Source organism: Cavia porcellus, unplaced genomic scaffold (assembly GCF_034190915.1).
Source record: "Cavia porcellus strain 051 isolate PalLab524CR breed Dunkin Hartley unplaced genomic scaffold, mCavPor4.1 scaffold_6, whole genome shotgun sequence".
Lineage (NCBI taxonomy): Eukaryota > Metazoa > Chordata > Mammalia > Rodentia > Caviidae > Cavia > Cavia porcellus.
Window position 1 is genome coordinate 83011347 of NW_026947489.1, and position 24718 is coordinate 83036064.

General features: G+C 53.8%; 1 protein-coding gene across 5 annotated transcripts in view; it reads left to right on the forward strand.

Annotated features, from left to right (window-relative positions):
- Positions 1–24718, forward strand: part of Cuedc1 (CUE domain containing 1) — a 75820-nt gene that overhangs the window by 41240 nt on the left and 9862 nt on the right. For 4 of the 5 annotated variants that reach the window (XM_063251245.1, XM_063251249.1, XM_063251248.1 and 1 more), the window contains exons 2-3: positions 16284–16915; positions 20138–20265. In XM_063251245.1, coding sequence (XP_063107315.1) covers positions 16586–16915; positions 20138–20265 — 458 coding nt within the window. In that variant the 5' untranslated portion in view covers positions 16284–16585. Of the gene's footprint in view, positions 1–586; positions 709–16283; positions 16916–20137; positions 20266–24718 lie in introns of all 5 variants that reach the window. The other variant, XM_063251246.1, reaches the window with a different exon arrangement.

Here is a 24718-nt window from a genome sequence, read left to right on the forward strand (position 1 = left end):
ACTGTGGCTGTGAGCTTTACATTCCTATCAACAGGACACTTAACTTTTTAAAGTTATGAATTGTTAGCTATAGAAATGATCACATTTCTCAAAACATGAAAAGCTGCAGAGGTACAGGCGGTTCACGGCACAAGTTCCCACTGGCCGCATCCTACCCCGAAGCCACTGCTGCTGGGAGTCTGGTGTCTGGTGTGTGGCTTTGAAGGTCCACCTACAGACTCAGATATTGTCATAAAAGCAGCACAGCATATGAGTGGCCTTGACATTTGAGTTTCATGCTTGTCCCTCCCATCCATGAACGTTGTAGCTGCACATGTAGGTATCCTGTGTTTATGTTTTTAAATTTAATCTTATTTTTCTTTCTAAATTTTTTTTGCAGTTTTAGGGTTTCAACTCAGGACACTGCACATTCCAGGCAAGGGTTCGACTGACCACTGCCTGAGTACATCCCCAGTTACTGTCACCCAGCTTTGTGTTATGCTTTGGTTACTAGTACGGAGAGATATGTGGGTATCCCTTTTTCAGGTTTCCCAAACCACTCTGTACTTGTGGCTGTGCTCATGCAGCGTTGCCTCCTGTCCTCTAGGTCTTGGCTTGTTTGGGGTGTGCAGTGCCAGCTGAGCCTTGCGCCAGTCAGGCCTCCAGGCCGGAACCACCTTCAGACGACCTCACCTCCCTGTACAAGAGGGCCACCCAGCAGGCCCCGAGGTAGGCAGTCACAGCCAGGCATGCCCGCCCCTCTCAGAGCGCCTCTCGGGGCTCCTTCTGAGGTTGCGTGTGTGCGTGTGTGCACATGCACATGTAGCTGTAACCACTAGCAGGCTGGACTCTAGTCCTTTTGGGAGATGTTTCCCATGGTGGTTTGTGGGGGCCTTCAGGTTAGAGTCCTTTGGACATGCTCAGAAGGACCCAATTAGGCCTGCAAAAGGCCACCTGTGAAGCCAGGGGCCAGCAGGTCCTTTGCCAGCAGCTTTTTCTGCATAGCCCTAGGCAGCTGGTGGAAGAATACACAGAGGCCTGGAAAATCCATAAACTGCACAATCAGCCCCCGCATCTTGGCCCGCTTGACTCTGTTTATTGCTTCCTGTCCCCGAAAGCCCTTTGCAAACAGAGCTGCTTTGAGGGGGGTGAGCTGGACCTGCTGGGTGGCCTGCTCCTGTCCGGCTTCAGTCCCACAGCAGCACGAGGGAACAGCCTCCCAGGACAAACCCTCTGCCACCACCCAGCAGAGCCTGGGGTGGGGTAGGGGAGCCCAGCTGGGGGTTGTGACAATGTGAAAAGACCCCTCAGAAGGAAGCTGTCACTTTATCACTGACAAAGAACAAGAGTCCCAGTTCTCCTAATTTCCTCGAGAGCCTCCTGAGTAAACTCAAGAGAGGCACAGGAAGGAAGCAGAGTGAAATCTTAGTGTCCTGTGGACCCTGCGAGGTGGGTGGCAGGGGGTGGCCATGGCCAGTTCTGGGGACAAAGGCTTTTATGGGGCATGCTTGCCGCTGCTTTATTGTTTGTGTTTCATTTTTAGAAACAGGTTTTTCCCTGCAACTGACTTTTATCCCCTGGTAACCCTACTTCCTTCCTTCCCTCTCACCTCCCTGGCCCTCATCCCCCCTTCCCCAGAACTGACTTAACTCACAGCCTCTGGGGCCACAGCTCAGGTGGCTGAGAGGTGACTCTCAGGGAAAGGCCACAATGTTGATAAAGCTGCCCTAACTGTGGGGTTCCAGTGCTGCTGGGTGTCTGTGGGAACTGCTAAAGTGGTTGGGTTTTTTTCCCCACCATCTGGACAAAGCACAAGCAGGTTATAGTGACACCTGATGATCAGAAGAGGGTTGCAGCCTTTTAGGAGGCAGGGGCGCAGAAAGGCAGCCTTTCCAGAGCTGCAGGATGCAATTCCCTTGGCATCGGCTGGACCGAGCCCCTTCCTCCTCAGTGCCCCCAGCTTGGGCTCCCTGGCTTGGAAGACTTGACCACAAAACCCCAATTTTATCCCCAGCTGGAAGCCTTCTCTAATTGAAAAAGCAGTGGAGACAGCCTGTTCTGTCCGTCCCTCTCTGGCTCTCTCTGGCTCTCTGGCTCTGTGTCCGTCTCTGCCTCTCTCTCTCTCTTTCTCATGTCTTTGTGCGCTGTGTGGGACAGGACTGGGGTTTGCCTGCACTTTTCTGCAGGTGGCCTGTCTAAGCAAACTCCACCTGGGACCTGTGTGTGTCTGAGCCTGTGCTTTTTGGTTGTGCAATTCTGAGCCTGCCCCACCCTCCCAGCTCCTTCCTGAAAGTGAAATGCTACAGTCCTTGCTCAAGAACAAAGGCCCAAAGCACAGGGCTGCATGCTAATGATTTTCAAGTGTGGCCACTTCCTCTTGCCTGGCCTAACTCATTCTGGTGCTGCACAGGGTGGCTGCGAGGGAAGTATACGTGGAGAGAGGCCAGATCAGGACAGGAAGGCCCTGCTCTGGGTAACAGTGGAGCCTGGCAAGATCCCTCCAGACCTGGGTCTACTGTGGCAGAGGAAGTATGTGCTCAGTTTCAAGGTGGGGTGGCCCCGCTTCTCTTCATCTCTCTGTTCCACACCCAGCCCACTGTGGCTCAGCATGCAGCTGTCTTACTCCAGGAGGAGTGGAGGGGAGACCTGTGCCAGGCCCCCTCCTCCATGTGCCCAGCCCTTCCTTCCCTGCTCCCCACGCAGGTACATTATTGTAAGACACTATGGTAAGGAGTTGGCAGTGTGGGCTTTAGCATAGAGTCCTGACATGATAGTTTCTTGACTGTGAGACCTCTGGGTCTTCTGTGCCTCAGTTTCCCCAACTGCAAAATAATAGTTCCTACCTCCTGGGGTTTTGTGGCAATTCCACTCACTAACACACCTATTCTGGGGGCTGGCTCCTGGAAAAGGCTCTTGGACTTTCCCCAGCCTTGCACACTGTGAGGTACTGTGTACACATAAAACACAATCCTCACGGGCAGTCAGCATGGTCAGAGGGAGAGGATCATCTATTTTGGGTTTCCTAAATGATGAGGATCAGCAGATCCAGGCTATAATTCACAGATGTTTCCCACTAGGGAGGCTGGGTTTGCATTCCTGCCTTTCCTGTTTGCCCTTCCCCTTCAGTTATTCTGTGGGCACACGCTCACTGTAGGCACAGGTACCTGAATCTGAATTCTCCCCGTGTCCAGGCAGTGGATCTGACAACCCCCACACTTCCACTGTTGGGGACTCGTAGACCTGGCAGGATGATCCAGTCATATATGTTTGGTACCACCAGGCAGTATCTGAGTACTAGCTGAATGCATCCTATTTTAATGGTGATCATTAAAGTAGCCACAGATAGAACGATGTCTAGCTGGTTTTGGAAGCTTCCAGCAACCACTGGCTGCTCCTTACATTCCTTCAGTCTGGATGAACTTGCATCCCTTTGGTAGGCTGGAGCCGTTCTACCCAGCATAGCCCTTCATGCTCATCCTGCGCTAGAGGAAGGGCGCTTACTGTCCATCCACACAGGCCAGGCTGGCTGCTTCCCGTGAGACACAGAGCTGGTGAGGTGCGAGACCAGTGCAAGTGTGGGCTTGTAGGCACTTTGGCAGTGCCTTTGTTTAATGACTGTTGACTAAGCCCAAGTGTGCAAAGCCAGTGTTTACAGGATCCTGATTGGCTAAGGGATGTGGCTGGAATGAGGAAAATAGATGTTTAGGGGAGAGGGGAGGTGGCATAGGATAATCCAAAACCCATTTGTTCAGGGCCCGGAGCCAGAGATAAGGTACTTTTTGCAGATGTCTCTAAATCAACCAGACAGGAACTCTTTGTAATGACTGTGTACAGTGGCTGTTGACCTAGGAGTCCTTGAAAGTCAGTTCCTATATGTATGAACCACTGGGAACTCAGAGCAGACACAGAACTGTCAGGGATGGAAAGCATCTTGGGGCTCATTTAGTCCTCTCTGCCTGTTTTCCAGGCAGCCTGGAGGCTCAGTAGGTAAATGGACTTCCATAAGATCATTTGGCTGCTTAGTGATGGATGTAAAACCAGTGTCCAGGTCTCTAGACTGCATCTACCTGTCAGATGTGGTCCTCACACTGAACATCAGTGTGACCTGGAAAGCTTGTTAACATGCAGATTTCTGGCCAGACCCTGGGATTCTCATTTAATGGTGGGATGAAGAATGTGTTTTTTTAACAAACCTTTCAGGGGAGTCAGATGATAGTGGTCTACTCCAGCATACTCTGATACGCTACCAGACTGCAAAGTGCATGTGTTTCCTGGACCCACAGGAAACCGTATGTGAATTCCCTGAAGCTACACTGGTTGCAGTGAGGGGAATGGGTAGATGCAAACAGCTTGGGAGATGATCGCGGGAGAGGTTAGACCGAGGCTTTAGGACATATTGCAGGAATCTGTGGTGTGTCAGGAGACTTGGCACACATACTCGTTTCTACAGTGTTTGAGTACTAGCTGAATATATATTGCTTTAATAGTGATTGTTAAAGGAGCCAGGGACTGAGAGATGTCCAGCTAGCTTTGGAAGTTTCCATAAGGCTTTGCAGGTTGGAGGGGGCGTAATCCTGAACAAACTCTAGGTCATATGTGACTCAATGTCTCTTCTATAAGATGCCTGATGTTAGAAGGTGTTGACAGTAGAAGCTGATAATGTACTGAACTACACTGTCATGATAATTAGATGACAAGATGCATGAGAAACACTTTGCCTAGCACCCACTAAAGGGCAGGTTCTTTGTTATGTATAATTGCTGGGCAGGGCAAGAGCAGATTTCTGCTTGATGTCTTCAATAACTAACTTCTGCTGAGGGTTCTGCTTGAGGGAAGGAGTTCCGGTTCTATAGTGAAGGAAAGTGTGAGTGCACAAGTCCATCCATCCCTGGGAGACTGGGACACACTGACCTCCCGCAGAGGTCATCGTGGTTTGTGCCTAGCACAGTGGTGACTCTCTCTGGGCCTGCTCCACCCCTCCAGCCTGCATCTAAGTGGACTTCTATGATCAGACTGGACAAGGAAACCACTGTTCTCCATCTTCTGTAAGTGGAGACTGAGGCAATGAAATTGGTTGTGGGCCCTGGGGAACTCCTGCCTCTTCCCCTGACTGTCAGAGTTGAGGGCTGGGCTGAGGCCCGCTCCCACAATCAGGAACAGAGCCTACAGGCAATCAGAAAGCCAGCACCGTGGCCAGCATGCCATTGCCTGATTCTGGCCAGGTTTGCTGCAAGTCGGGTCAGCCTGACCTCAGAGCTGTAAAAGCTATCGCTTGCACAGATGGAAGAGAAAAGGGGCGATCCCGTGCCTCATCTGGCTGTGCCATCTGCCTGGTGAGGGGCCAGGCTTGCTGTGGGAAGGATGAGGGTACTGTTAGTGTGCAGAGGATATGTATGTTTGCACACGTATATAGGAGTGTGACTGTTTTCAAACCACAGATTCAGAGTTGAGTGAACCGCTTGAGTGCCTGGGCCAGATGGGAGAGTTCAGAGAAAATCGTGGGGAGGATGTCTCAGCAGCACCTGTGGCTGAAAAGGGGTCTGGCTGAGTGTGAATGAGGCACACTGTAAGAGTGAGTTAGTGTATGTGCGGCAGCGAGCACATGCAGACACGTGGCAGTGACCTGGAGCCTGCAGCGCGTACACCACACAGAGAGAGCCCTGGTCCAGGAGTCTCATGGTCTGGGTTCAAATCCCAGCTCTGCAGCCCCTGAGTTTTGTCAACTTTGACTCTGTACTAGTGGAAGTAAGAACGCCTGCCTCCCTGGCCACAGAATTCCAGAGTGCATGTGGGGGCACTTGGGGACATGAGTGAGTGACAGCGTCAGGCTACCTGGCAGCTGCCTCTGAGTTCTCCTGGCCTGGAAAGGGAGGCTGCTGCTATAGAACTCACAGAGGGAGGAGGAGCAGCCTGTGGCTGGGGGAGTAGCCCGCCAGGGTGAGCGCTGTGAACAGGCCCATCTGCTGTCTGGGCTGGGTGGAATTTCTGATGCTGTCCCGGCTGCCTGAGGAGGGTGACCCTCCCTGCGCAGCTGCTGCCTGCTCTTTTGAAGCTCAGCCATGGGCCCAGCCCCCCTTCTCCTACCCTCAGCTTCTGTCCTCAGCCTGCATTCCTCAGCTGCTGTGAGGGCCGCTTTGCCTGTGCTGGTGTCACTGTGGGGCAGACCCCTAGCACCAGCACCACTGTCACCACAGCTACCACTGCCACTGAGCCACCTCCTTCCTGAGGAGGAGCTGGAGGCCTGAGCCTAATACTCCAGCACGTCTATCCTCAGAAATTCACTCCCTGGGGTCGGGGTGTGGGCAGGAGAGGGCAGAGGGGCTCCTCCCTCAGAGGCCTCTGAGGCCTGTGTGTTGCACTCATGCCGGGTTGGATTCAGGAGCACGTCCTGGGCCAGGCCCTAGATTTAGCCCCTGAGAACTGTGTAGTTGTGGGCTGTGAAGGGCCCATGCTGGTCTTCATAACAGGCACCTCCAAATGGGGGCGCCCACCACAGTGACTCTCCCGCCTTCAGAAGCCCCACCTGAGAGGGTGTGGCTGTCCCTGATTCACAGATAAGGAAACTCACTGAAAGAAGCCCAATTGTCCAGGTAACTGTGCAGTCAGGCAGCCGCTGTCTGTCGGAACTGGGCCTACCCAGCTGCCTGCCCTGCGGCCTCGTAGTCCAGCACCAGCGGACGTCAGCAGTTGAGCCCTTTAATTATGGTCCTGCTTCAGAAAGGCTATAGCCTGGGCCATCCCCATGCCCACTGGTCCTGTGTCCCTGACCAGGGTGGGGACAGCATGTGGTTCCCACTGAGGCAGGACTGGGGAACATCTGAAGTAACCATAGCTTAGTAGAAGAACTGTAAAAGTTTTCAGCCAGGAAGATCCTGTGGTTTGTTTGCTTCTCAAGGTTTTTTCCTACCATGTTTAGTTTTCTTTTGTTGTTGTTTGTTTTGTTTTGCTTTAATTAGACCGTGTCAGGCGAGTGTTAAGAAAAGCATGGACTTGGAGCCATGCTGTTTGGATTCAGCTTCCAGCTGTGTTCCTGACTGTGTGATCCTGTGGAAGTCATGGAACCTCTCTGAGCCTTTATTTTTTTATCTGTAAAGTGACGGTCATAGTCACTTCACTGTGGTGATTTAATGAGATAACGCATGCCACATGCTCAGAGGGTGCATGGCACATAGCAAGAACTCACAGATATTTGCTATCATTTTTTATCAGAAAGTAACTCACAGGGCTGGGAATATAGGTCAGTGGTAGAGTGTGTCCTTGTCATGCGGAGGCCTGGTTGAGTCTCTGGCACTCACACAAGACAATGTAACCTGTCCATCGCAGATAATATACATATGCAAAAAGAACATAATGATCCCTGGCAATGCTATTACTCTGATGTTCTTGCATATTTTATTGTTAAATTAAGAAATGAACATGAATTAAGACTTAAATGGCATTCAAAAATTTATAAGGAAAATTTCCCTGATCTGTTTCTTATGGCTCAATTCTCCCCAGAGGGTTGGGGCCAAGAACTGGGGCTTCTGTCTCCAGGACCTTTTTGTGAATCTCAGGATGCTTCAGGCATGTTCAGATGCTAGATTGTGGGGTGTGACTCCCCACCTGTCTCCCGGGGGCCCAGAGATGTTTTGTGCTGCTATCCAGACCCTGCAGGATGGCCTAAGGAGGGCAGCTGGTTCTCCCCCCCACCCCCAGAAGTTGGGCCTGGGCCAGCATGAGCTCACGCCTGGAGTCAGCCCAGCTTCCTGGCCCTGCGCCTGAGCTGCCACAGCCCTCTTCTCCCATTCGGGGCACTTTCCCTGGGTCCCAGGCGCATGCACATTCCTGACAATCCAGTGGGGCTCCCCAGAGCTGCAGGATGTTGGGGAGGGCCTTGGGGAACAGCATCTCTCCACCCGCTGGAGTTTGAGCTCCTCTCAGGCACCTGGGTTGAGGTCTTGGCTGAGCTGCTGGTGTTTGTTGATAGAGAGAGGGATTGTTGTAGAAATAGTCCCCCAACCAGCCAGGCTCTGGTGCTAAACAGTTGGTTGCTCAGGCAACTTGATAACTTCAGTGGGGTGGGGAAAGCATTTTTCCTCCTGGACAACGCTTTACCTGTGGCTTCCCTCTTTTGCTTGCTAGACAATGTGCCATTGCTTATAATTCTAGAGGCGCCCGGAATCGGCCCCTCCCCAGCCGGCCTGTGGGCCAGGAGTCACTGCAGCTCACAGTCCCTGATACTTGCTGTGTGCTGGGCCCTGGGCTTGGCTTTGAGGAACACTGCGTGCTGCTCAGGCCTGATGGAAGTATTGCGTTGGTTCTGGAATCGGACTGCCTGGGTTCACATTTCAGCTTGGCTACCCAGCTGTGTGACCTTGAACGAGCTCCTTCTCTTCTTTAAAGTGGAAAGGGCGGGAGCACTGTGTAGGCTGATGGACAGGATGGAGAATCGCCATGCAGGCGGCCCTGGGAAGAGTGGCTGGCATGCAAGGAAGCAGGCAGTGAGTGCTGGCTCTTGTCATTATTATTGTTCTTGCCATTGTCCTACCAAGGACACGAGTTACTCATGCCCAAGGAGCTTCATCTTGGATCTGTTCGGCTGGAAAGCAGAGCTGACTTTTTGATGACACCTTTTATGGCAGCCAAGCCTGACATCTGGGCGTCAGAAGCAGACATAAAAGATGATGTCCTGAGGCCCGAGAACCCAGGGCCAGTTTACCTGTGGGAAGGGGGATCAGCCTCCTGTGAAATCTTTTGCCCTAGTCCCTGCCCCATGTCTCCCATTGGCTGCAGATCCAGAAATACTGAAACAGGAAGAGGAAAATTAGAAAAGAAAAAGGATTTTCCCCCTCTTTTTTATTTTCAGAATTTAAATCCCCAGTCTCACCTCCTCCCCAACTCCTTTATTTTTTATTTGGAGACAGAGTCTTGCCAAACTGTTCAGATTGGGTTCCAACTTGTGATCTTCCTGCATCAGCCTCCCAGAGTGCTGGGACTGGGATTATAGGCATGCACTACAATGTTTGGTTTTAAAAGTTAAAAACAGCGACAATGAAATCTTTGAATGCCTTAGAGCTACAGATCTGACCACAGGACAGGAGTGAGGTTGGGTTGAGGAGCTGTGCTATGCATATGAGAGCCCTGGAAAGGTAGGCACTGCCCACAGCCTCATCCCTCCAGGGGGTATAGCTGGGTGGGTGTGGAAGCCATGTGTCCTTCTTTTCTGTATCCCTTCTTCTCTCTAGCAAAGGACTTTGGGGGTCCCTTTATCAAATACTCATGTTTACCAGATGAAGAAAAGATAAGTAGCCCAGAGAGGTAAGGAGGCAACCTAAGGTCACACAGCAAGCAAGGAATGGCAGGATTGTGTTTCTACTCCTGTTCCTCCTCTGCTCATGTCCAGCTTGGCCTCTTTCTCCAGAGGGTATGCCAAGGGACCTGTGAGCTCTTCCTGGCCGCCCCCGGGTAGGCACAGGTGTGCTGTCCAGTGGCCCCAGGGACCTCGGACAGTAAGACTAGCTTTGTTGCAGCCCCAGCAGCTGTGGCCATTTGGGCCGAGTTTCCATTAAGCTGCTTCTGTGCCTTGGGCAGTAGCAGATCGCTCAGCATTTAAAGGTCACCCGGCTTTTGAAGCTGCAGCGACATTAATAGCTTGGGAAGAAATAGCAGGGGCAGGAGGATGAGGCGGCTCTCTTAGGGTTGCCCCTTAGGCGTGTGCACACGTGTACACACACACACACACACACACACACACACACACACACACGCGAGAGCCTCTGTCTCTTGCTCTGCCCTGTTGGGCCTCCTCAGGAGCCCTGGCCCCCTGCCCCATCGCGTCTGAGGTGACAACTGGACAAGGAGGATGCAGCTGCCTGGCTTCCTGGGCCCAGCAGTCTCTCCATTGCACCGAGGTTTCCCAGGACTTAGCAGTGGTTACACAAGCCTCTCAAGGGTCATGTGACCTTGCCCGGCCCGCTGGCTTTTGCAGCGGGACTGATGAAGCAGCCTGGCCCTAGCTTCCCGGATGGAAGGGAGGGAAGGGGAGGCGCTGGCTGAGCGCTGAGGCTCGCTGGCCAGGGCTGGTCACGTGCCAGTAGCTGGCCAGAGCGCCCTGTCACAAAGGGTCCTCAGCTGGATGGACTAGTGATGTCTGCCAAGAACTAGGGATAGAAAGCGGTGGCGGAATGCCACAGATTTCCCACTTGGGGTCCTAAGGCCCCAGGGGCGATTGGGTGGCTCTTTCCCTTCAGTCTCAAGGTGGGGGTGGGGCACACCCTTGGCTTCTGGCAGCGAAGCTGCTGTCTGCCCTTTCCCGGGAGCAGCCGGGGTGGGAGCGCGGGCATGCCACCTAGTGGCCTAGCCTGGTAGTGCCACTGAGCTGGGCCCAGAACTTGGGCAAGAAGTGGGTGTCTCTGGAACCCACAGGGGTGACGTCTGTTCCTCAGTGATTTTCTGAAGAGGGAGCCCCAGGTGTGCAAGGACAGAGCTGGTCTGGGGCAGTCCAACCTGTCCTTCCAGAGCTGCCTGTGGGACCTCTGACCCTCAACATCACACCTCCTTCTGAGGTTCCCTTACCTCTCAGGGTCACCCGTACCTCTCACAGGGGACAAGATGTAAAGCCAGGTCAGCTCTGGGAGTGAGGGGCCTCCTGTCCCCTAGAGCTGATGGGGTGGCAAAAGAGGACCACCATGGGGGCTGGGGATTTAGCTCAGCGGCATAAGCTCCTGCCTTGCAAGCAGGCAGTCGTGAGTTCAATCCCTGGTACCGATAAAAAGGAAAAAGACAACAACAACAAAAAAAAGAGAGGACCACCCTGCCGTCAGCCTCACATGCCAGGCAGTGGAAAGCATGTCTGTCACTGAACTGCCCGGGCCTCTGTCACCCTCTCTAGGTGCCCCATGTACCTTGTAAGTTTGTGGCGAGGAGTCCGTGAGAGTGTAGAGAAGGGCGCTTTAAACTTAAAGTCCTCTCCCACCACTGCTGGGAGCCAAAGGAGCCAGGGCAGAGAAGAAACCTGATTTACCACGCCTCTTCCTCTCGCCTTTCCTCCTCACCCGATGTGGGCAAATCTATTGATAGTCTGGGCACTGTTTCAGGGTCTGGAGGTCTTGCAGTGAATATGGCAGAGACCCTACCCTTGGGGAGCTTCCATTTAGTGGTCAGTGACAGATGTCATTTGACATGACCTGTCACATAGATGGACGGAGCAGGGCAAAGGTCAGAGAACCTAGGAGAGGAGGTGGTGACAGGGACCAGAGAGAGGGGCAGGATGGAGCTGTGTAGATCTGTAGACTCAGCCAGATGCTGGAAGGGGAGCAGCTAGAGTGCTCCAGGAGGAGCGTGCTTGGCTTGCTGGGGATGGATGAGGACACGGGTGGCCGAGGAGAGTGAAGATCCATCCACCTGTGAGGATATCTGAACCTGTGCCTGTGTATTCACGTGCTTGTTTGCTAGCAGTCACTGGCAGGCCACCACAGAGCTCTGGGTTGTATCTAAGGTCATGAGGAGTAAGGAGGGTTTGGAGCTGAGGAATGCTCCCGTGGCCACCATGGCGGAGAAGAGAGGCAAGAATTAGACGGGGTGCTAGGCATGGAGGTGCCTGGATTCTTAAGACAGTTTGCTGGCTGGGAAGACAGGACATGCCATGGATGTGCTGCAGGGCCCAACAGACTTAAAGATGAGCCCAAAGCTCTGCCTGAGCCCCAAGGAGTTGCAGGTGACAGAGATGGGAGCAGACTAGGGCCGGAGAGAATCGAGAGTGGGAAGGACCCACACTCCTGGTGTTGCTGGTGGGCAGCAGGTAGAGGCAGCAGGTGGGCTGTGTGAGTGGACGCTGGAGGCTGCAGGCTGGAGGGTTCCCAGGGGAGCCCAGAAGGTGCCAGAGAAGTGTAAGAGTTGGCATGCCGCATGCCATGGGGCTAGCTGAGATTGCCCAGGCCACATCAGCCTGTCTTTTAGGGCGCTTCCGGCGATCATGTACCCACAGAGTCCTAGCACAACATGCCTTCCACGTTACTGGGTTACCTCTGTTTCTACCAGCAAGGAAGCTGAGGTCTAGGGCATTGAACTAGTGTTGTCAAGGCAAACAGCCTTCCTAGGGTCTGAATAGGAGCTCAGGACAGGAGCCGCATGGGCCTTGCTAAGGCAGGAGACCAGCTGGGTTGACCTTGGAAAAGCTGGGAGAGTCTGCCCACCTCCCTGGGCCAGGCCTGGAGTGACTCAGGCCTTGGCTGCTGCTCGCTCTAGGAGTGGAGCTGGCCGTGTGCCACCCCTGCCAGGCCTGGATTCCTTTGCTGGGAGGAGGAGGAGGAGGAGGAGGAGGAGGAGGAGGAGGAGGATGCCCTCGGCCTGGCTCCCTGGGACATGGGGGAGAACAGGTGTGGGTTTCTGCTTCCAGGTCCTCAGGTCACCACAGCCCTGAGTTCGCGAGAGGTCTAACGGGCTCAGTGGGTTTGACTCACTTCCTTTGTCAGAAGCCACTCAGGGGTTATCTCCCTGTTTCCCTGCCAGAGCTCTGCAGCTGGGGTTCAGAGGGGTGCTATGGTTTCCCCAGGATCACAGAGGTCTGGGGCAGAGCCAGCAGACCTCCCCCGTGCTGTGTGGGTCACATTCCTGTGAATAAACATCCCGAGCCTGGGGCACCTGGCTGCATTTCTCAGCCTTCTTGGCTCTTAGCCCTGCAAGGCTTACTTGGCATTTTTGGCTTTTAGGAAGTAGGTTGCTAATTCTGTTCTCTTTTCACACTAGCTGTGTGGCTTTGGGCAAGTTACCTAACTTCTCTGGCGCATTTTCCGTAGCTATAAAACAGAGATGGTGGCACCTATCTCTTGGGGTTGTAATAAAGATGAACGGTGAAAGTGCCTAGCACAGACTCATAAACCTAGGTCACCTGAGGGCCTTCGTTCTTTCATGTGCCTTAAATTGCTTTCTGTTTGAGCAGAGCTGGTAGCAGAAGCAGCCTGACATGGATGACTTTGACCTTAGGGACAGCCCTTCTTTCTGTGGCTAGCCACACCTCAGGGCTGGTGTAGCGAGGCGTAGAGGACAGTCCTCGGAGATTGGGGACCCTTCCAGCCCTTCCTGGTACTATCTGTAGGCAACCTGGCTTCAGGACCCTGCGTGGGTGGTATGCACTCAGGATACCCTGTCTTACCACTTTGCATCCAGGCTGTGTGCAGAGGCTGTCCAGCCAGCGTCCCTCCCCGCCATGCCATGAGGACCAGCATTTCCTTCAGGGGCCTGAAGGAATTCCAGGGATGACATCTAGATACCACAAAGAGTCCTTGAGAATTGCCCACTCTGTCCCCCCACCCTCGGAGGCAGCTTGGCCGGCACCCCAACTGCGCCTGGCTTTTTACCAGCCTCCGGGGGCAGAGACAGCAGAACGCGGCTCACCACCCTCCAGGCCCTGTGCTGAGGGCTTGCTTGTTTTCTTTGCATGGAAGCCATATAAGGGCTGCGTATACATGAGGGCACTGGGCCACAAAGAGGACAAGGATGTGTAGGAGTCTGCAGCCGGGTGAGCAGCTCATGCTCACTGTCACTGAGCACCAGGTGCCAGGACACCTTTTAGGGCTTCTTAACACCAGCTGAGGGGACTGTCCAAAGGACTGCTAATGGGGACATGGATGCCCCATTTCTCTTCTTCCTCGCCCTGGGTGGCTGGGTCCTGACCTCTTTCTCCAAGTGACAGCTGACTCCCCTGTCTTTCCTGCAGAATTATCAGAGGGACGGGGACATGGTGGCTTTACTCCCAGGGGCCTGAGCATGAGACTTGTCCCTGTGTGTGATGACACTGTGATAGACACTGGCCCAGGGGTCTGTGTTACAGGTCTCACTCAGGACAGGTCCCCAGAGCCCAGGTCAGAGCAGCCACTAGGGTGGAGCCAGAGCACAGCCTTGGCTCTGCTGCTGTGTTTGAGGGTGCAGCAGGTTGGGGATCTGCAGCCAGCTGTGGGAAGCCACAAACCGAATGCATGGATGGTCATTTGAGGTCAGCCTTCTGTTTCTCCTTGTGAAACGGCTTTGGCCTTCCTGGGCTGTGAATGGCGCATCTGGGCAGAAGGAGGTAGAAGATAAATCGTGTTTTACCCAGGCAACAGGATACCACGCAGGCAGCACGCGTGATGGGGTAGGTCTGTGTGTTCTGTCAGGGGAGGGTGCACACCATATATCATTCTGCAGTGAAACTAGGACACAGTAGAATTTATGGTTCGATCACATTATAAAAATCGATTGACTGATTGATTGATTTTTATGATAGTAGGGACTGAAGCCAGAGCCTTGCTTGTGCAAGGCAAGGACCCTACACCAAGCTACATCCCTCCCCCACTCCTTTTTTAAAATATACATTATTTTGAGACAGGGGCTTGCTAAATTACCCTGGCTGGGCTTAAACTTGTGATCCTCCTATCTCAGACTCCCAACTGGCTGGGATATAGGCATATGCCACTGTGCCTAGCGATGACATTTTAGCAAAATACATTCATGCATGTGATAATATATGCAAAGAACAAGTATGCACACACAAGGACAAATGTAGACACAGGTTTCTGTTAGCAGATTTTCTCAGGGAGGGACTGGATTTGTGCCTTGCACCTTCAGTCTCCACTGGCTTGCACAGAGCATGAGCTACCTGTGGTTTCCCAGCCTCAAACCCAACCCACCTTTCTGAGATGAGGCAGACTCTCAGCAGGCCCACGGCAGGAGCCTCTGACACGAGGAGGTAGAGGTCTGAGGTCTGAGAATCTCAGCATGGTGGTACTTGAAGCCACTGGACGAGTATGAGGGCCCAATGACCTACAGGCACTGGAAGTCACTGGCAGTGGTGCACCCTCTGATGGGTGGGGAGGCCCCTGTCCCGCACAGCCCTCAGTCCCTGGTTTGATCCCACAAGGATGATCCCACGGCTTCACTCACATGACTGTTTCCCTGTGGGGTAAAGCTTGTGACCTCCAAGTCCTAGAAGAGGAAAATACAGCCAGTGCTTTTCTGCAGTTAGCTAAGGGTCTGTCCATCCATGGTGAGCGGGAGAGAGCCAGAATGAGGTGTTTTCAGACTCATTTGACCCCGCCTGTTCGCACCGCCCTGCGGTGATCCTGGCAGTGGTGTCCGTGCCTGGTTCTGAGTGGGCCGGGTGGTTTTCTGTGGTGGATGCAGGTTCCTAGCTGTGTTTGACTTTCAGCTCTGTGCGCACAGAACCTCAGGCACACTGTGCTGGGGTTGGGGGTGCACGCGGGGCTGGCTGGGACAGAGGAACTGGGTTTGGGGGAGAACTTAAGATAGTTATGGCTCCTTAAGAGCTTTCAAAAGAAACTTCTAGGGCTTTCTTTCTTCCTCCTTTCTTTCTTTCTTTTTAAATACACAGGGCACTCAGTATTCTTTAAAAACAGATCTGGGGCTGGGGATTTAGCTCAGTGGCATAAGCACCTGCCTTGCAAGTGTATGGTTGTGAGTTCGATCCCTGGTACCAATAAAAAAGAAAAAAACCAAAAAAAAAAAAAAAACCAGATCCACATCTCTGATATACTGTAACTTGCCGGCCTAACAGAGTGTTGTGGAGATGCAGCCCAGCCTGGCTCCTTCCTGCAGGAATGGTGCTTCTGTTTGTTTGTTTTTTCTTTTTTGTCCTTTTGAGACAGGGTCTTGATATATGGTTCAAGCTGGACTTGAGCTTACTCTGTAGCCCACGCTGGTTTTGAACTCGCAAGGGTTCTCCTGCCTCAGCCTCCCAAGTGCTGGGATTACAGGTGTGCGCTACCACACCTGGCAGGACTGGTGCTTCTGAAGGGCCTGGACTGAGTGCTAGGGCCTGGCCTGAGCTCTCTCAGGGAGGCAGCATCAGTGCTGGGCCTCCTCAGTCATCCGTGGCTCCTCACGAATGGAAATGATCTTTCTCAGGTTGGAGGTTCCGGTGATGCTGGGGAGACCCTCAGATTCAGGAGGACTCTGCACGAGGGAGACCTTGTGGTGACAGGAGTGATGTTGGGATGGTGATGTGGGAAGATGGGGAGCAGGACCCGGAGCCCCTTCCGCCCATCATCCAGTCCTCGGGAGCTCCTTGGCAGTATGCATAGTGATTGAGACCGGTGGCTGGAGGTGGGGCGTGTATCCTGGGTTCAAATCCTGCCTCTGCTACTTCGAGTCTATGCGGAGCCTGTGCACCAACCATAGAGCGCTGGCTCGGGTTAGTCCCAGGAGCCCGCAAAAACTGCAGCCATAGAGGGAGCAGGAAGAGGCAGGTCTCCCCAGTGTGGCCCGGGTCGCCTCCGCCGCCTTCAATTCCTGACTTTCCACCCAGACTTCTTGTTTTTCTCCTGTTCCAGGTGGGATCCGGAGCCTGCGACAGCATGCCCCGGTGGTATGGATGACCCGCATCCAGCCAAGCCCGGCCCAGGCCCGCGTGCCCCGTCCCGTGAGCGCTGCTTCCCAGCGGCTGTCCGGGGCTTCGTACCTGTAAGCCTCCTGACTCGTGCGGAGGAAGAGGCGCAGGGGTGAGCGGTGAGCTCCGGGTACCGGCGGAGCAAGGAAGGAAGCAAGCACGCGAGTGGCCGACGGCGGAAGGAGCAGGGACGAGGGGCTCCACGGCCGATTGACCGGAAACATTTTCCCCACGAGGCTGCACAAAATGACCAGCCTGTTCCGCAGGAGCAGTGGGGGCGGCGGTGCAGGGGCACGCGGGGCCGGGGCGGGGACCGGGGGTGGCCCCGCAGCTCCGCAGGAGCTCAACAACAGCCGGCCGGCCCGCCAGGTGCGCCGCCTGGAGTTCAACCAGGCTATGGACGACTTCAAGACCATGTTCCCCAACATGGACCACGACATCATTGAGTGCGTGCTGCGTGCCAACAGCGGCGCCGTGGACGCCACCATCGACCAGCTGCTGCAGATGAACCTGGAGGGTGGCGGCGGCAGCGCCTACGAGGATAGCTCCGACTCAGAGGAAAGCATCCCCCCGGAGGTAGGCTCCGGGTGACTCCCCTGCCTAGGTTCCAACGGGCCAGCAGGCTTCCTTTCCCTTGGAAAACGCAGAATCAGACAGCAGCGTTAGTTTAAGGAGCAGAAACCGTGCAGTCATTCAACAAACATTGACCTCTGAGTGGTGCACCAGAATCAGGGGTCATCAGAATTAAAGTGCTTGTTGAAAATGCAGAGTCCCAGTTCCAGGGCCAGAATCTTCTAGTGTATACTTCTCAAGAAAGGATTGCCAGAAAAAAAAAAAGAAAAAGAAAGGATTGCCAGGTATGGAGGCACACACCTGTAATCTCAGGCACTCAGGAGGCAGAAGGAGCCCCATGAAGTGGAGACTAGCCTGGGCTCCATAGTGAGTTCAAGGCCAGCCTCCATTACATAGCAAGACTCTCTGTGGCCAAGTCAGACAGAGCTGGTACCCAACAGTGCTCACAGTCCACTGTGGACTGCAGCAAGACAGGGCCCACAGATGAGATTTAACTGCTCTGTCTTGGGTCCCAGCATGTACTGGGAACCAGCACTTGGAAGTAGCCTCTCTCTAGCCCCGACCCACTGTAGGGAGAGCTTTATTTTTATTGTCCTCATTACGGTGATAAACCCACACCCAGGTAAGGCTGTGGAGTCTTCCTCTTCCCATGGTCCTCAGCAGTCAGTCGTCCTGCAGGGCCAAGTCCTGCTGCCCCCAGTGCCCTGCCCTGGCAAGTTCTCTTGGGACTTTCTGTGCAGGGAAGAAGCTGTGTGAGTAATGACCCCTGCCTTGCCCCTGTGTCACATGCAGCACCCAGGACAATCCAGACATAGAGCAGACACTCACGGAGTGTGTGTTGAATGAGTTAATTTTCTCTCAACTCTTATTGAGCTGTCTGGATTAGCCAGTGGAAATATGGGAAGGCCCAGATGTGTGTGTGTGTGTGTGTGTGTGTGTGTGTGTGTGTGTGTGTGTGTGTGATGCATGCACAGTACATTTTTGGAGGGAAGTTCCCTGCATTCTCTCACTCTGTAGACTCGTTGTTCTTGACAGTCTGATAAGCAGAATTTTCCTCCTTATCCCTGGTGCTCACAGCTCTACCTGTTTCTCCAGTTAGTCCCTATGTCACTTGTGCTGTGTGTGACTTGTTCTCCAGCCAAGCCCCTTCGGGCACCCCGCTCCCCCTCTGGCGCCCTGCCTGGGCCCATGAGCAGCCAGCTCTGATCCGAGCCCAGCCAGTAAGAAGTCTGCAGAAAATTTACGAGCAGCAGCTGGATTGACAGTAACTACTGACTGGGAAAAAAAACCCTCTCGTGCTGATGGATGGCGGGCTGGCCCGAGGGGTACCCTTATCACAGATAAATGGCCCAGACCCTGACCCCCCCACCCAGCACCTGGCAGGCCTTTGTCACCCACAGCAAATTAAGCTAGGATCCCACAGAACTGAAAACCCCAGCACCTTTAGAGCCAGAACAGGCTCCTTGGGGCTGGTAGGGTAGCCGAGGAGGCTGGGAAGGAGACTGGGGTCTGCCTTTGCAGAGATTGGCTGCCTCCGAACAGGGATGTACACATCCCTGTTCCTCTCCCGGAGGCTCCTGGGGCTGCACCAAGGATCTGATCTCCAGGGTCTGGGGGTTCGTCTGCTGCACTCTCAGCAAAGGAAACCAGGGAAGCTTCCTCTGGGAAGAGTTCGTACCAGTTCTCCCCTTCTCCCCGCCTCTTGAGACCAGCCTCACAGGCCCCAGGCTGGAACCAAAAGCTGAGGAGTCCGGGCAGTGGGTGTGTGGACAACGGCCCAGCGAGTGCTCTGCGTGCCTAATCCCTGCTGAACGGCTATGAGCAGCCACAGTGCTTGCAGCCCCAGTCTCTGTGTGTCTCTGTCTGTCTGTCTCTATCTCCTGTCTCTCTTTGGTTTCTCATAGATATCTGCAGTAAGCATAGCACTGACCCACAACGCAGCTATACTTTTTTTTTTTTTCCTGCAAAAGCATCTGTTTAAACACTTTCTGCCTCACAGGAAAGAACGTTAGTGTATTCCAGGGTGGGAGGGCTCCTCGGCATGTGCAGACTCTGTGGGGCATGTGCCTGCGTGCTCACACATGTGTGCTCCCCAGCAGGGCGTCTAGTGCTGGGCACGGTAGGTCTGGAGCAGAGATGCCCATGCAGCCCAGCCCAGGCTTGCAGGTGCAGATGCAGGAGAGGCAGCTTTAGAAGTGACTTCTTTTTTTGTGTGTCTTTTTCCTTTTTTATCGGTACCGGGGATTGAACTCACGACTGCCTGCTTATAAGGCAGGCGCTTATGCCGCTGAGCTAAATCTCCAGCCCCTAGAAGTGACTTCTACAAACGCACTTGGAGTTAAATGTGGGCTTGGGGACTCAGCTCTTCCCAGGTCCGGAGTCTTGCAGGAGATGGGAACAGCACTGAGGGGTGTAGAAAGAGGGTCCAGGGGTGAAGGGTGAGAAGGGAGCTGCTGCTCTAGATGTCTCTTAGACCTCTGGGGAAAGGCCCAGATCAGTCTGTCCCAGGAACTCAGTCCCGGCCTCTCCTATCCCTCTTACTGGCTTCTGGAAGAGAGACCCTGGATAGCAGAGCTGGCGTCTGGCCTCTGTGCGTCCTGAGAGTCCACCCCAGGTGTAGGGTTTGCACCTAAAGGAGGGACTCGCTGCAGGACCAGGGTACCAGGTGAAGACTCCATGAACTCCATGTCGCTTTGTCAACCTGTGTCTCAGGTTCCTCATCTGTGAAAGGGTGTAATGACCCACCTCTATCTTGCCAGGCAGTTTGAGGTTAAGACAATAGATGTGAAAGTGCTTTGAAGAGGAAATGGGTGATGTTTCTTCAAAGCAAGAGGACGCAGGTCATAGGCATGCAGTGCGGGGAAGCTTCACAGTGTGAATGCACTACAGTGTCACACCTAGATCAAGAGACGTCCGGGGACAGGGTGACGCTGCTGATCCCTGCTCCTGGCCTTTTCTTGAACCTTGCTTGCATAGCATTCTGCTGTGACACTTGTCCGGGGTCCCATGCTTTCGTTTCTGCTGGGCCTGCAGCAGCGGTAGGGACAGGAGTTCAGCCTTAGTAGATGGACCCATTTTCTAAAGAGTGGCTGTATCAAGTTACTCTGCGAGCAGCGGCACCGGGAGTGCTGGTTACACATCCTGCCCACACTTGGTTTTGTCTCTTTGCCGTTTAGATTCAAGGGAGACTCATTAATATGTCTTTCTTTGTCATCTCTGATTTAGATCTTGGAAAGGACTTTGGAACCTGATAGCTCTGATGAAGAGCCCCCGCCTGTGTACTCCCCACCGGCCTACCACATGCACATGTTCGACAGGCCTTACCCGCTGGCTCCCCCGACGCCACCGCCCCGGTGAGGACTCATCTCTTTTTTGAGCACAGGGGAGCAGGGAGGGAGTGGTTGGGTGAGGACTCATCTCTTTTCTGAGCACAGGGGAGCAGGGAGGGAGTGGTTGGGTCGCGTAGAGATGCCACAGGAAACATAGATCAGGCTTCTACTGCGGCAAGAGACGTTATAGCTTGATACCATGGAGAACATCTAAGTGTCAGGATTGTATGAGCAAACATTTAAATTCCTACTCTAGGCCAGGTAGTGTGTCCCAGACTATGTGGGACATGGGTACGGCTCAACCTTTGCTTTCTGGGATTGTAGTCAAGGGAGAGGCTGGAGAGGAAGGTAAGCCCCAAGAACATGTACCAACATGCCCCTGACACTCCCCTTAGCCTGAGGAAGTTTCTCACTAATCACTGTGTGCTTTCCTGCTGAGTCAAGGTGGCAATCAGTAGCTGTCAGAGTGGCTATTTCTTGTCATCCCCAGGATAAGGATATTGTGGGGATTTTTTTTTCTTCTGATACTGGAGATCAAAAAGCAAAGCCTTGTACATTTTGTTCAGTCTCTACCACTGAGCTATACTTCAATCTTTTAAAATTTTGAGACAGTCTTGCTAAATTGCCCAGGCTGGCCTTAAACTTGCAGTCCTCCTGCCTCAGCCTCCCAAGTCTCTGGGATTAAAGGCACAACCTCAGTGCCCAGCCACCTTAGGGGACTTTTTAAAACAGTGGGAGGAAGCTGCTTTTTCTGGGATAGTATGATAGCAGGAGGCAGGAGGATAGACTGCGAGGTCCCTGGAGACTTGACTTTTTTAAAGGACTTTGTGAATGGAGGCTCAGAATGAAGGGACCAGTTGAGTTTTAGAGAGTTGCAGATGCAGCATCTTAAGTTAGGGGCTATTAAAAGCGTACAGAAGGTGGCAGGCTGGGCCGGGGTGTGAGGCAGGGATAAATGGCCAGTCTGGGTGAAGCTGGGGCAGGATTCACATTCTCCAGAGGTCACAATTATTGCCTTTTTTATTTTGTACCGGGGGTTGAAACCAGCAAGCACTGAGTCATATCCTCAGCCCTTTTTATTTACATTTACTTTTAGTTTTGAAGCAGGGTCTTGCTAAGTTGCCCAGGCTGCCTTTGAACTTTTGATCCTTTTGTATCAACCTCTCAGCAAGCTGAGAATATAGGCATGGGCCACCAGTGGCTGACTAGGACTTATTTTCGTTTTAACATCCCAAGATACTTTTGCCGAAAGTTTCTGTTAGGCAGAATGGTTCTGTCTGCTTTACCGAAGGGAACACTGAGGCTGAGGAGTGAATGCCAGCATACTCCTGCGGTGGGTTTGTCCTGCCTCATCCGTCCTCTCTGCTCAGCTGTGGTGGGGTAGGCTAGGGGCAGGGGCAGGGGCAGGGGCCGTGCAGCCCACCGATGGGTGCCTCACTCAGACCAAGGCTCTGGGGGCCTTGCTTAGAGCCTGTGGGCTTCGGCCACCGATACTCTGGCCTGGACCTGACCCAGGAACCGAGGCCTTTCCCCTGCAGGGAGTCTGCACATTGCAGAGAACGTGACTCCCCCTTCTTTTGCTGCCAAACTTCTGATGTTTCGGGGTCTCTGCTGCGTCACCTAACCTCAGCTTCATTTGCTCACTTGGGGAATGGGGTTATTAACCTGCCCCTCAGCACTGTTACAAGGATTGAGCTGTTGTGTCCGGAGCACTTAGGGCAGTGTTGGGGACAGACCGGACCTATAATCGGGGGTTACTGCTCTTCCTGCCCCACTGCACCGGCTGGCCTCAGAGGTCAGCTCTAATTCTGAGATGCAGACCAGTGCTGAGGCTTCCCTGGCTTCTAGCATGCACCAGCAGTAGGACCAGCCCCTGAGCAATGCCCTTTTGCTCCCATGGCCTGGTTAGGCCCAGATCTACCTTCCCCGGGCCTTCTCTAGGGCCTTATTCAGTCTCTGAATCCAGGACATTGGTTTCCAGCAAGTCCCTGGCAGTGTGCCACTGCCCTGCCATGTCTGTGCCCCACAGATGAACAGACTGCCCTGCCCCCTGACTCACACCCCAAGGAGATTGGAGTCCAGGAAGTGTAGACACAGGGGCAGGGAGCTGCCTAGAAGGACCGCTGTCCACGCTATGAGCTGAAGGCCACACACCTTGGCATTGGCCCTGTGAAGTAGTGGATGTGAGGGAATGCCAGGCACAGGAGACAGCATGTGCAAAGGCCTGGGGGTAGAAGAGGGGCGTCTGGGGTCTTGGAACTCCTGGAGGGTGGAGCACTGGAGGAGGCCACAGAGGCCAGCAGCATCTATCTTACCCTGCAGCTTTGGGGAGGCCATGAAAAGATTTCAGTGGTATGCTCAGGCTGGTGTTTTAGGACTCTCGCAGCTGCAGAGAGGGGTCAGTCTTGAAGGAAGAGAATGATCTGAACCCTGGGTGTCTGAGAGCCTGCGGGTGACTTGAGTTTGGAAGCTTGGACATTACTCTGGGGGTCCTAAGAGGCAGGACCTTCCCAGAGAGTATCTTAGTTACTTTTCCCATTGCTGAGGCAAAATACCTGATACCCAAAGTAAAGGGGGAAGTGTTTGTTTAGCTCACAGTTTGTAGAGGTTTCACTCTATAATCAGCTGGCTCCAAGGCAGGCTGGTTTGGCCGACAGGCCTCACAGAGGAGGAATAGTTCATGGCAGGCAGAAGCTAGCAAAGCAAGCAGGCAAGCAAGGGGCAATCACAGCTCTTTCTGCCCCTTATATTTTATCCAGGATACTTAGGACAGGGAGCATGCACACCCTTAGCCCTAGTGCCCTTGAGCCTGGCATGGCACTGTGAATGAATCCCAGCACTACACTCTAGATCCAGCCACCTCTGAAAAAGCCCCATCTATGACTGCATAAGGCTTTGGGAGACATCTAGACACAAGCTGTAACAGAAATCAAGCCTGGAACACAGGGTTCCCTGCACCTTAGGTGACTCATGTGACCTGGGACAGGGCCTTTCCCATGTTGACTTCAAAAATCCTGCTGGAAAGGCCTCTCTTTTAAGTCCTCAGCCTCCAGGTCTGACACTCTGTGAGTAAACCCAGCTCTGATGGAGACTGTCCCCAACCTGCTGTCTCTCTCCCCTCCCTAGCCTGTCCCTCCTTCCATCTGTCTGAAAGTCTCTGAAGTCCGGGAGAACCGCCACACAGGCCACCTGCTGTTCTTCCATTGAAATTGCAGCCTTGGAAGTTTTTGTATTTGCCTCTCAGCTCATTTCTGACATTCCTTTCCAACCACAGTGGAGTTTCCTAGGCTGCCTGTGGTCTCACACACACACACCCGCTGTTCTTGCAGCTGAGGCCTGCCTTGGTCTCTGCCCAGACTTTTGCCAGGGCCCTGGGCCTGGTGAGCCTGAGCGAGGTCCTTTGTCTAGCACCCAGGACCCCACAGCAAGGGAGACTCATGGAAAATGGGGACTCCTCTGTGCTGACCCCTGCCACTTGGGTGTTTTGGCTAGTGGGATGCAGAGACAGGTCTGTAGCTTTCTGGGTGACCCCAAAGGGGAGCTGAGTTCAGGGTATGCACCTGTGTCCCCATATGGAGACTCGAAGGCCCAAGACAGGGTCATGACCCTAGAGAAGATTTCTCCCAGCTGCAGCCAGAGGTGGTCTTTAAGTCCCTGAGACATGGGGCATCCTCTTGGGCCTTGGGAGGAAATCAAAGCCTGTGATAGGGACAGAGGTTGCCCCCACCGAGAATTCCCTGCTCTGTACTGCAAGAAGGTGGCCGTATGTGGGGTTCCCCTGGCTCTGGGCTGCCAGGCTGAGTTCCTTCCATGCTCTTAGCAGCTGGTTATCCGTCTGCTGCCTCTTTTTCTCTCTCACCCCCGCTGGCCATAGGCCCAAAATAGAAAAGGAAAGGAAGTTATTTCCACAGTCCTGGAGCCCAGAAAAGCTCCCCTCCAGTGAGGGGGCGGGCGGGATTCCTGGAGCTGGAGGCCAAATCAAAGCCAGGCTGAGCATGAGAGAGCCCCCACCACCCCCAGACCTCGGCTGCCTGCTCAGTGTGACGTTTCCCTGATTCAGCAGAACACGTGTCCTGCGGCTGCCACGCTGCAGGCTGTGGAGGAGCTGGGGGAGCTCTTGGCTGGGCTCCAGGCTGCCCTCAGGACCTGGCAGTATCACTTCTCTTCCTCTCCTGCAAACCACCCCCCCAAGGACCCCCTGCCACCCACCCTTCCTTCAGGTGGGCTGGCTGTTGGTGGCTTCTGTCAGTACTTCATTTATATTGTGCTAGGCGCTGGTACAGAAGCACCAGAGGATACGACCCTTTGACTATAGGGAACATTCTTAAACATCTATGTCCAAATCCACACCTGACTGTTAGCACCATGAGCTGAGTCCTGAGCCCAGGGGGTGCTCTGAGTAGAGGGCATGATGGTCACCTGAGCTCAGGGCCAAAGCCAAAGCCAGGGACAGAGCCAGGTGGACTGAGAAAGGCCT